The 13176-nt window shown below is 42.4% G+C and overlaps 2 protein-coding genes across 2 annotated transcripts; one reads left to right on the forward strand and one right to left on the reverse strand.

Annotated features, from left to right (window-relative positions):
* The first annotated feature begins 2566 nt into the window (after window positions 1–2566).
* Window positions 2567–4190, forward strand: LOC135545158 (homeobox protein Nkx-2.5-like). The gene is made up of 2 exons (XM_064972790.1): window positions 2567–3019; window positions 3550–4190. Exons 1-2 carry the CDS (start codon window positions 2686–2688, stop codon window positions 4161–4163), a joined length of 948 nt encoding a protein of 315 aa, XP_064828862.1. The 5' UTR covers window positions 2567–2685; the 3' UTR covers window positions 4164–4190.
* Window positions 4191–10206: 6016 nt separating this feature from the next.
* LOC135544945 (vesicle transport protein SEC20-like) lies at window positions 10207–12958 on the reverse strand (the record flags this gene model as incomplete). Its single annotated transcript, XM_064972635.1, has 4 exons — window positions 10207–10587; window positions 12186–12304; window positions 12452–12556; window positions 12864–12958. Coding segments are annotated over 4 exons (528 nt in total), but the record flags the coding sequence as incomplete, so codon positions are not given.
* Window positions 12959–13176: the final 218 nt, after the last annotated feature.

Genomic DNA, 13176 nt, shown 5'->3' on the forward strand with positions numbered 1-13176 from the left:
GAGAGAGAGAGAGAGAGAGAGAGAGAGAGAAAACGAGAGAGAGATACAGAGAGAGAGAAAACGATAGAGATACAGAGAGAGAGAGAGAAAATGAGAGAGAGATACAGAGAGAGAAAACGAGAGAGAGAGAGAGACAGAGAGAGAGAAAATGAGAGATAGATACAGAGAGAGAAAACAAGAGAGAGAGAGAGACAGAGACAGAGACAGAGAGAGAGACAGAGACAGAGAGACAGAGAGAGAGAGAGAGAGAGAGAGAGAGAGAGATACAGAGAGAGAGAGAGAAAATGAGAGAGAGATACAGAGAGAGAGAGAGAGAAAACGAGAGAGATACAGAGAGAAAACGAGAGAGAGAGAAAACGAGAGAGAGCTACAGAGAGAGAAAACGAGAGAGAGAGAAACGAGAGAGAGAGACAGAGAGAGAGAGAAAGAGAGAGAGAAAGAATGCATTAGGGATATGAACCATGCATCAAAGAGGCCTGTCACGTTTCATTTGGCCAGTTGACACTGAGAGCTTTGCAGTCGGTCTTGCAGAATTGAGGTCAATGCAACTGAAATTCCATGTTATGAAATGAATTAAGATTGAAATGGAATTAACTCAAACTCTGTCAGATAGGCCTGAAGGCCCGAGGACAGGCCTGTCTGTCATCAACTGTGAATAACCTTCAAACTTTTATTGAGATTCGTCACAACAGACTGCAGCCAACTCAATGTTAATTGTTTGCGAACGTTAAGAGGAAAGAATCTGACATGAAGAATGAAACGGTTTCCATGCGCTACACTGAGGCTCGTCTGAGTTCGGTTCGTTTACTTTATTTCACCAATTATTGCTGCGCGAGACACGGCAGTGTTGACGCTCTACTCCTCGCGACCATTCATCAGCTTTCGATGCGCGCAAATAGTCTTAAAAACTATAAACACCGCGAGCCGGGTCGGAGACAGAGGGACCCATTTAGTTCCCGGGGTCTGTGTTAAACGCTGCTGAAGATAAAACAAACGATAATACTGTCTGTCTCGGCACCGCTGTCTCCACCAGCATTAATAATGGGTGTGATGCCAGCCATGTGCGAGGTCCCCTTGGAATTTTTACGCCACCAATTGTCCCCAAAAACCTTGTCCTACTAATCTTTTATTGGATGCATTGTTAGAGAATAACGTGACTTATCGAATAACTAGGCATATGATAGGCCCGAATTTTGTAGTGTACAAAAGTAGGGCCTAGTGTACATTTGTGGTGTACATAGCCTGTACATAATGTAGCTCTAGACAAATGTGTCATAAGGCATGGCTTCAATAATGTTTGTTTTTTTACCTTTATTTAACTAGGCAAGTCAGTTAAGAACAAATTCTTATTTTCAATGAGGGCCTAGGAACAGTGGGTTTAAGTGCCTGTTCAGGGGCAGAACGACAGATTTGTACCTTGTCAGGTCGGGGGTTTGAACTTGCAACCTTCCGGTTACGAGTCCAACGCTCTAACCACTAGGCTACATGTTATGTGTGACACTTCTAGCCCGGGTGTGCTGCGTGGGTGGATGCTGGTTTGTTGTCTGTTATCACTTCCTGAAAGTCAGGCCAGCGGAGGAAGAGACATGTTGGTCCCTATGGTCTTGCTGCCAGGGAAGTTCCCTCCACCTAGACGCTTTGCTGTCTGTCTGCTCTTATTCCCACCCCTTTGTGCATTATCAGTATACCTCTCCATCCCTGTGTGTCCCCCAACCAACACAGTTACCCTAAACCGGGTTTGTACCCTATCACCAACCATACCCCCTAAATATTGACCTTAAACCAGGTTCATATCCTCTACCCAACCATCCTGTTTCGTCTGGTCCTTTAATTTAAATGTTGATTTCGTTCATGTAATCGATTTTATGATTTTATGATCTTATGCTCTGCACTTGTTTTTATGTAGGGAAGCAGGTAGCCTAGCGGTTAAGCATGTAACCGTAAGGTCACTGGTTCGAATCCCCAAGGTGGAAACATCTGCAGTTCTGCCCTTGAGCAAGACAGTTAACAAACAACTATTCAACGGGCGCCGATGACGTGGATGTCAATTAAGGCAGCCCCCCGCACCTCTCTGATTCAGAGGAGTTGGGTTAAATGCGGAAGACACATTTCGGGTGTATGCATTCAGTTGTGCAACTGGCTAAGCAATAATAAATAATATGTATCATCATTAAACTATTAAACAGAACAAAACAGACAGGCTCGTGCACACATAGAAAAAGGTTCCAGTATTTATTCTATACTCTTTTGCCTTCAACCATATACATTTTAGGGGAAAAATTAATAAAAATGATAATAAATTCCAACCATCTATTAAGGACAAAAGGCGTGTTTGTGACGGTGCGTCATGGGGCTGAAGTTGCATTCTGGATTCAGATGCACCACGGACATGTAGGGTTACATTACCAGCTATTATTTCAACATCACCGGAACTGGTAACACCAATAGGATGCCCCCTAACAACGTCCAATGAGAGACTTAACCTCCCCCTCATCCCCCCTCTCTCTTTCCCCATGCATAGCAGAAAGAGGCCAAGAAAAGTTAGGGACTCGAGTTGATAGTCAAGATCCCCCTCGGTTAAACAAACGAACGAGTACTTGAGCTCAGTAAATATTACTAAGAAGAGGAGATTTTGGAATCATCGGTTTGTTGCCATTTATATGTCAGATCAACTGTTCTTTGGCAATGTTTTCCAGCCCCAGTACGTCCACACCCTTCTCGGTTAAGGATATATTAAACCTGGAGCAGCACACTAGTGCTGAAGATCTGGTCTCACTTGACATCTCTCCACGGATGGAATGTGCCTTACCGACCTCCTCCTGCATGCTGGGCCGCCTGAAACAGGAGCCGCTTCGGGAGATGTCGTCTGGAGGCTCGCTGTTTGGAGAGGAGCTCCATGAGGCTAAAGACAACAGAAATACTGCACTCAACTTCGCCGCTGCCTTCTATGGGAAATCTTTCTTAGAAATGGACATCAAGGATGGCAAGACGGACAGCTTGGCGGTGGAATACAGAAAAGGTAGCAGTTTATGATATTGACATCGAAACAGCCCTCAGTGAAAATCTGAATAATTATGCCGATGTGAAAATCTGAATAATTATGTAAGTAACTAAACAGATTTGCGTCGGACACAATCTAAAACGTGTAGGCTAAGGATAAGACATTTCACAAGGGATGTAATAGTAATGCTACTACTAGTGTACACACTTATTCTGGAATAAGAACAGTCAAAGAGGCCTAATCTATTTTACAATTAAGGAGAAAATAAAGGAAAGTTGTTTGAAGTTTAGATTGAATTCTCTCGTCGGGATACCAAACAGTTCCATGGAAGTTTGATTACAATTTAGAAAATATAGCAATCATAATCGACTGAACCCATTTTACTTTTTGGACTCTAGGATGTAGGGCAGACCTAGAACGCTTGTCTAAACTATGTCTTGCTAAAAGTCTCCGAGCTGAATTCCTATTGTTGGGTCATTCATACAATTTAACATACTGGAATTAAATTAAATACGTCTTAATTTATTCGTTTATTTCTATTCCACTAGACATGTCCTACATCTCTCAGAGCGAGCCGGTGGTGGACCTGAAGTCAGAGGGCCCGGATCTGCCCACCAAACCCCGGAAGCGCAGGAAGCCGCGCGTGCTGTTCTCACAGGCGCAAGTGTATGAGCTGGAGCGTCGCTTTAAGCAGCAGAAATACCTGTCGGCTCCGGAGAGAGATCACCTGGCCGGGGTGCTCAAACTGACCCCTACACAGGTCAAGATCTGGTTCCAGAACCGCCGCTACAAGTGCAAGAGACAGCGACAGGACCAGAGCCTGGAGATGGTCGGTATCCCGCCGCCGAGACGCATCTCAGTCCCAGTACTGGTCCGAGATGGGAAGCCCTGCCTTGGAGACTCGACGACCTATAATAGTTCATATAATGTGGGCCTTAACCATTTCACGTATAACAGTTACCCAGCGTTCAGTAATTATCCCAGTCCTGGCTGTAATATGAACCATGCGTGTGACTATCCCACCACTGCGGTGCAGTCTATCCAGCCCTCACAAAACAACGGGAATTACATCAACTTCGGCATTGGGGAGTTAAATAACGTTCCAAACACGTTTCCGTCCGGCAATGGAGTGTCTTCTTTACATGGAATCCGAGCGTGGTGAACGAAGGATCGGAATATAACATTATCGTCAGACAAATGGTTTTAAATTGCATGCGCTTTTGCAATGGATGCATAGGCTTACTTGAGTGTTATGTCGATATATTCCATGTACTGTACCTCGACTGGCAAACTCTTGACTGGCAAACTCTTTCATTAGGTTACTCGTTTCTGAGATGGAATAGGGAGTTAATTGTGAAGTTGTATATGAGATGTAGGTATCTACTTCAGTGGGAAGGGAAAATATGTATACAATTTGTCAGTGGACATCTTACCCTCACTATCACCGTTTTCTTTCAGCTCACAAATGTACTGTAAGGCAATTATGTTTGGAGGTACTTAATACACGTATTATATGTAAATAAAGCTTTTCTTTTATGTAAATTATAATTTTTCTGCATGAATTTCATAGGCTATTTCACGGGGGCGGACGAAAGGACATATTTTGAGGCAGTGGTGGGAAAAGTACCCAAATGTCATACTGTAGTAAAAGTAAAGATACCTTAATAGAGAGTGAAAGTCACCCAGTTAAATACTATTTGAGTAAAATCCTAAAGATTTTAAATATGCTTAAGTATCAAAAGTAAATGTAATTACTAAAATGTACTGTATTTCAAATTCCTTATATTAAGCAAAGCATACGGACACGTTTTCTAGTTGTTTTATTTTATTTACAGATAGCCAGGGGGCACACTCCAACACTCGGACATCATTTACAAACAAAGCATATGTTTAGTGAGTCCACCAGAGCAGAGACAGCAGTGATGACCAGGGATATTCTCTTGATAAGTGTGTGAATTTGACCATTTTCCTGTCCTGCTAAGAATTCAAAATGTAACGAGTACTTTTGAAAAAATGTATGGAGTAAAAAGTACATACTTTTCTTTAGGAATGTAGTGAAATAAAAGTTGTTAAAAATATAAATAGTAAAGTAAAGATACCTCAAAAAACTACTTAAGTATTACTTCAAAAGTATTGTTTACTTTAGTACATTAAACCATTGTCCTGAAGGACATTTTTTTGTAAATGAATAAATATGAACAAACAACTAGAACGGGATACAATTATATCACCTTATTATTTCTAATCATCATCAATTATTTAGAAATTATTTCTAAATATGAAATGTAACTTATCGACCAATTATAATTTTAGGCCTAGTGCTTTCATAGAACTATAGCCTATCACTACGAATTCTATCAACCATTAATTATTTAAAAGTCTAAATGTAGTATTTTATTTCTAATATTCATTACTATTATGCTTAATAAAACATGGATTCGCCTAATTGCATTGTATTATTAATCCTATATAATAATAGCCTACACTAAAATCGTTACAATAGGCCTAGACGACAACAATTGTCAAATCGATAAGGAAATAATGTTCAAGATCACACAATCTAAAGCATTTAAATCATTTTTAACTTTACAACCATTAAATCTCCAGGGTTTTTTCTTCAGTTTCACGACTCACTAGCCTACAAATTGAATAAACACCAGGCCAATCCTAGCACATAAAGATACCATATGTCAGTGTGTTTTAATATCAGGAAAATCTTCCATCACGGTAGCCTATAGTAATTGCCATTGTCTATAGCCAGCACACATTACCAGTAATCCATGTCAAACAATCGCACCCGCTACCCGTAAAGCGGTTCACGTATGTTTAACGTCAGGTTAAACCATTCAAGTGGCTATTAGAGACCTTCAATCTACTATAACCGGAAACTAAAGTTGTTGTTTTTTAACACAACGACTTGCCGGCCTCTCCAAAAAATATGTTTGGAGCATGTCACGCAATTTTGACTAAATAAGAAAAATATGTGGAGGGCTTTAGACGTTTTTTGTATATAGGCTAAGTCTATAGGTCCGGCCTACAAGGTCACGCCCAGTTAGACCTTCTTCTACAGGTGCATGTCAGTCCCCATTAGGCGAGATAGCATCACTGACATAATTTAAATATTTACAGAAAGGTCTGTGACGTTCAGAGGGGTTGTGTTTAAAGTCCATCAGACGTCTCGTCAGCAGAAACAGTTCAGGGTTTGGGGAAATGCGTTCATCATCCTCATCATTAATCAGACAGTTACCGCTGATCCACAGTCAAATTCTGAAATCGCCCACAGGCCCCCAGAAATACACTGACAAATGTATTTTGAAACGGCACCGAATAACCTACAAAACCATCACTGCACATGCAGGCCCTAAATTAAAACAGCATTGTTTAATGTGCCTGTAGAGTGGACAAGTAATAGCCATAATATTTATTGATACCTACATTAATATGCCTATATGATAATTGCATGTTAGTAATTTAACAGACACTTATCCAGTGTCTTACAAAAGATTTATATACAGTGCCTTCAGAAAGTATCCATACCCCTTGACCTATTCCACATGTTGCCTTTCAGCCTGAATTCAAAATGGATTAAATATATTCTCACCCATCTACACACACTATCCCATAATGATAAAGTGAAAACATGTTGTTTTTTTTTTTAAATGTTAGCAAATGTATTTACAATGAAATACAGAAATATAACATTGACTTCATTATTCACACGCCTGAACATGGTTTCCCCTCTATTAATTTGCCTGTGCTTCGCTCCATTCCACAAACAAATGTATCCTGAAAAACTCCCCAGTCCTTAATGATTACAATCATACATATAACATGATGCAGCCACCACTATGCTTGAAAATATGGAGAGTGGTACTTAATGTGTTGAATTGTATTTGCCTCAAATATAACACTTTCTATTCAGGACAGTTTTTGCAGTATTACTTTAGTGCCTTGTCACAATGGGCGGCTGGGTAGCCTAGTGGTTAGAGCATTGGACTAGTAACCTGAAGGTTGCAAGTTCAAACTCCTGAGCTGACCAGGTACAAATCTGTCGTTCTGCCCCTGAACAGGCAGAACGACTGTTCCTAGGCCGTCATTGAACATAAGCATTTGTTCTTAACTGACTTGCCTGGTTAAATAAAGGTCAAACAGGATGCAAGTTTTGGAAAACTTTTATTCTTTACAGGCTTAATTATTTTCACTCAGTCAATTAGATTCGTTTTGTGGAGTAACTACAATGTTGTTGATCCATCCTCAGTTCTCCCATCACAGCCATTAAGCTCTGCAACTGTTTTACAGTCACCATTGGCCTCATGGTGAAATCCCTAAGCGGTTTCCTTGCTCTCCAGCAACTGAGTTAGGAAGGAAGCCTGCGTCTTTGCAGTGACTGGGTGTATTGATACACGATCCAAAAGGTAATTAATAACTTTACCATGCTCAAATGGATATTCAATGTCTGCATTTTTTTTCCTACTCATCTACCAATACTTTAGGTGCCCTTCTTTTGCGAGGCATTGGAAACATGCACTGCTCGACTGAGACTTACAGATAATTGTATGTGTGGGGTACAGAGATGAGGTAGTTGATCAAAAATACAATGCAATTTGTTATGTGACTTGAGTACTATTTGACTCCTGAATGTATTTAGGCTTTTGCCATAACAAAAGGGTTGGAAACTGAAATACCTGCTTTTCATTTGTAATTAATAACATTTCTAAAGACACACTTTGATATTATGGAGGAGTGTGTAGATCAGTGACACATCCCAATTTAATCCATTTTAAAGTCAGTCTGTAATAACAAAATGTGGAAAAGGTTAAGGGGTGTGAATACTTTCTGAAGGCCCTGTAGCACATTAAAAAGCCCTTTAGGCAGCATTGTGTGGGGGAGCCCACTTCCCCTCACTCTGTGGTACTCAGTGTGGAACACAGTTCAGGGCCTGCCACTAAACAGGACCTATTCACATCTCAAGATCATGCACACCTCTCCTCTTGATTGACACTATCACGGTGCTCTGTAAGAATAGCTCCATTTGCTTGACATAGAGCTGCTATAAGTGTGCAGCTAAAGGGACGGGATGAGGAATTGGCCGAACACAATGGCTGCCACTTTAAAACGAGTCAGAACCGCTTAGCCTTCTCTTAGGTCTATTGACTCTCTCCACATGTACTCACTAATGCGTGTCACTGTCAAAAATAGTTTTTTTATGTTGTATTGTCACATAGGTGCAGTAAAATCTGTGGTTGTATATGGTCAACCGTAGTAGTACAGCGTACCTGGAGCAAATGATGGTTAAGTGCCTTGCTCAAGGGCTTATCAGATTTTTCACCTTGTCAGTTTGGGTATTTGAACCAGCAACCTACCGGTTACTGGCCCAACGCTGTAACCACTATCTGCACAGTCTGTCCCCACTGATTCAGAGTCAGATATGACATATAACACACGCAACTGAGGCAACTCAGGTAGACAAAGTCAGAGGCCTTTATTGGTACACTGAACAGAAACGTCAACATGAAAACAGATTTATATTTCCCAAATTACATGTGAGACCATCACCACAAAGAGGGTGGAGAGGTCATGCAGCTACCAGCCCCCCTCTACACACATCCCTTACAAAGTGTTGAAAAGACAACGTCAGATAACAGGTCCACGCCAACCTAAAAATACCCCCCCACCCTCCACCCCCGGTGGAAAGAAAGGGAGCAGGAGAGGGAAACGGGTCAGAGTAATCTGCTTTTCTGGGTCTTATCTGAAGAAAGGCAGAGATGCATGGTTCCTTATCGGTGACTATGTGATTACTGCCACAGCTTTTCAGATTTGTTTCTGCCCTGGTGCCTGGACTACTCAGTTCCCCCTGCTGCTAGCCTTTCTGCCCTGGTGCCTGGGCTACTCAGTTCCCCCTGCTGCTAGCCTTTCTGCCCTGGTGCCTGGGCTGCTCAGTTCCCCCCTGCTGCTAGCCTTTCCTGGGCTGCCCTGGTGCCTGGGCTGCTCAGTTCCCCCTGCTGCTAGCCTTTCTGCCCTGGTGCCTGGGTTGCTCAGTTCCCCCTGCTGCTAGCCTTTCTGCCCTGGTGCCTGGGCTGCTCAGTTCCCCCTGCTGCTAGCCTTTCTGCCCTGGTGCCTGGGCTGCTCAGTTCCCCCTGCTGCTAGCCTTTCTGCCCTGGTGCCTGGGCTGCTCAGTTCCCCCTGCTGCTAGCCTTTCTGCCCTGGTGCCTGGGCTACTCAGTTCCCCCCTGCTGCTAGCCTTTCTGCCCTGGTGCCTGGGCTACTCAGTTCCCCCTGTTGCTAGCCTTTCTGCCCTGGTGCCTGGGCTGCTCAGTTCCCCCTGCTGCTAGCCTTTCTGCCCTGGTGCCTGGGCTGCTCAGTTCCCCCTGCTGCTAGCTTTTCTGCCCTGGTTGGACAGCACTGTACCCAGTACTGTTCACCTTGCTGCTAGCTTTTCTGCCCTGGTTGGACAGCACTGTACCCAGTACTGTTCACCTTGCTGCTAGCTTTTCTGCCCTGGTTGGTCAGCACTGTACCCAGTACAGTTCACCCTGCTGCCAGCTTTTCTGCCCTGGTTGGTCAGCACTGTACCCAGTGCAGTTCCCCCTGCTGCTAGCTTTTCTGCCCTGGTTGGTCAGCACTGTACCCAGTACTGTTAACCCTGCTGCTAGCTTTTCTGCCCTGGTTGGTCAGCACTGTACCCAGTACAGTTCACCCTGCTGCCAGCTACTGAGAGCAGGCCTCACCACTGCTGAGCCAAGCCAGCTAGCTCCGTAAGGAAATACTGACGACCAGATGCTAGACCAGAGTCACTGAAACTTGTGTGGTTGATATGCACATCCTACATGTCCACGTTGCTGCTTGGAGATTCATTTTGGTTTATTTTTACACTATTTAATAAAGTCAACGTTTTGTTCAAAAACGGATTTACATTCCAGAGAATGTGTTACACATTGACATGAATCCCTATACGTTAAATAATCGTCAGGCGAAAATGTAATCTGCATTAAATAAGGCAACTACTACAATACATGTATTTCTCTTTCAGAGCAGGATATAAATAACTGGGCAACAGCTTTAACTTCCTGCGACGGAATAATACAGTAACATGATAATCATAACAACTGGTTACATTAACCATCAAATTTTCCTCTAAGTATTGCAAAAAGCTGATATTCCTTCCATGACGAACAAATAATGTTTAAAATAGGCTTCTCCCCAAAGCCATTTCTACTGTGTGTGTGCAAGTCTTTAAAATGTTGATTTGGATTTACATTAATAAGCAGTATGTTAATGTTACAATACTTATCTCACACGACTCACTTATGTCATAAATTATCTTATATGATCATAGTTACTCGAATCAAAGTTGCTCTAAAAGTAACTTAGTTAAAGTTAGTTGTGTCTGGTCTGGAGGAAAAATAATCTCTTCTTGAGGATGTAGAAGATTGCGGTGAGAAAGAGTACGAGAGCGAGGAAGATTAGCAGTTTGTCAGTGAGCTCCCTGAGGTTGTACATAGTGATGAGCTTTCTCCCCAGCTGGATGGTTCCGGTCATGGCCTTAAACTCATCATTCATCTCCAGAACAGCCTGAGACGAGGTTGCTATAGAGGAGAGAGTCCACACTGGGCAAAGACTTTGGGTTTGGACATACAGTTGAAGTCTGAAGTTTACATACACCTTAACCAAATACATTTAAACTCAGTTTTTCACAATTTCTGACATTTAATCCTAGTAAAAATTCCCTGTCTAAGGTCAGTTCGGATCACCACTTTATTTTACGAATGTGAAATGTCAGAATAATAGTAGAGAGAATTATTTATTTCAGCTTTAATTTCTTTCATCACATTCCCAGTGGGTCAGAAGTTTACATACACTCAATTAGAATTTGGTAGAATTGCCTTTAAATTGTTTAACTTGGGTCAAACGTTTCGGGTAGCCTTCCGCATGCTTCCCACAATAATTTGGGTGAATTTTGGCCCATTCCTCCTGACAGAGCAGGTGTAACTGAGTCAGGTTTGTAGGCCTCCTTGCTCGCACATGCTTTTTCAGTTCTGCCCACAAATGTTCTATAGGATTGAGGTCAGGGCTTTGTGATGGCCACTCCAATACCTTGACTTTGTTGTCCATAAGCCATTTTGCCACAACTATTGAAGTATGCTTGGGGTCATTGTCCATTTGGAAGATCCATTTGTGACCAAACTTTAACTACCTGACTGACGTCTTGAGATGTTGCTTCAATATATCCACATAATTTTCCTACCTGCCATCTATTTTGTGAAGTGCACCAGTCCCTCCTGCAGCAAAGCACCCCTACAACATGATGCTGCCACCCTGTGCTTCATGGATGGGATGTTCTTTGGCTTGCAAGCATCCCCCATGTCAAGCAAATAGGCACTGAGTTTGAAGGTCTTGAAATACATCCACAGGTACACCTGCAATTGACTCAAATTATGTCAATTAGCCTATCAGAAGCTTCTAAAGCCATGACGTCATTTTCTGGAATTTTCCAAGCTGATTAAAGGCACAGTCAACTTAGTGTATGTAAACTACTGACCCGTTGGAATTGTGATACAGTGAATTATAAGTGAAATAATCTGTCTGTAAACAATTGTTGGAAAAATGACTTGTGTCATGCACAAAGTAGATGTCCTAACCGACTTGCCCAAACTATAGTTTTTGTGGAGTGGTTGAAAAACGAGTTTTAATGGCGCCAACCTAAGTGTATGTAAACTTCCGACTTCAACTGTATCAAATACTGCCAGCTGTTACTGCCAGCTGTTTGCTTGTATTTAAATAAGGCACCCGAGAAAGAAACAGTCCTTGGGTCCTCCATTTTGAAGTCTTTTGGTGGAACCATCTCCATATTGTTCTCACCAGTGGTGTAATGGAAGGTAAACACAGCAAATTGCACTTACACACCTTCTTAAAGTTGCTCAAACGTTTACCCACCTATCGCAAACAAATGCATTGTAAATATAGGGAGTATGACTTTATTCACTGTGAAAGGCGATCAGCGTTTACCCACTTTTTACCACTACATCACTGCTTCTCATTCATCTAGTTCTTCCAGATGTGTAAACACTGAAGGAAAAGGGAGCTAGGGGATGGGGTCAGGGGCCGGAATTATAAACACTACTGTCCTCTCAGAAACAAGACTCCGATATCATTCATCCTCTGTACTCTAGGGGGAGCCACTCACCCAGCATGGTTATGGATTCCTCGCTCTGCGTCACCTGCTGTGACATCATCTGGCTGATGCTCATCAGGCTCTCTGTGATGTCACTGGACGTCTGGGCCAGGCCCTCTTTGGTCACCTTTCTGATTGGAGGAAAAAAAACAAATACATTCTAAATCTTCATAGTAACAGACAACAATAAGACAAAGTTTAAACACACAGTGGGTGAAATAAGGGAAAGACAATGAAACACTCCAGAAGAGTATCTAGAAACAGGCAATATTGTTTACCTTTGTCTAAATTCACTATCTCCTCCATAGAGAAGAGATTCATTTTCCAGGTTGTCCAGCAACAGTTTACTGGTCAGGTTGGCTTTCTTCCATACTGTCTGGTTAATGTAGGGATAGAAAACACACTGTTTCATTAGGATGCTTGCGTACAGTTTATGCAGTACAGACTGGATTCAGTACTGAAGCAACAGCAGTGATCCACACTCCTACCGTGCTAATCCACACTCCTACCGAGCTAATTCACACTCCTATCGTGCTAATCCACACTCCTACCGTGCTAATCCACGCTCCTACCGAGCTAATCCACACTCCTACCGTGCTAATCCACGCTCCTACCGAGCTAATTCACACTCCTATCGTGCTAATCCACACTCCTACCGTGCTAATCCACGCTCCTACCATGCTATTTTACCTGAGCATCTGCCTGCGGTGTCTGTCCACCTCACTGAGTAGAGCCAGTTTGTCTGACTCCTTGTCCTGCTTCCTCCCCATCTGATCTAGGTCCAGTCAAATACTGTTCAATTCGTCAACAATAACTATGACGAAAAATACTCGTCAAGTACCTATTTTTCCTGATTAAAACGTGACGCCCTGTGAAAAAAAACATTACCTTTTCATTTTAGTCAACAAAAATATGACGAAACGAGAATTCCACAACAGCATAATGGACATTTAATTTGTCATTAAGCATTTTTTCATACATTTTGTACAATCAGAAACATGCA

This window comes from Oncorhynchus masou, chromosome 9 (assembly GCF_036934945.1).
Source record: "Oncorhynchus masou masou isolate Uvic2021 chromosome 9, UVic_Omas_1.1, whole genome shotgun sequence".
In the NCBI taxonomy this organism is placed as follows: domain Eukaryota; kingdom Metazoa; phylum Chordata; class Actinopteri; order Salmoniformes; family Salmonidae; genus Oncorhynchus; species Oncorhynchus masou.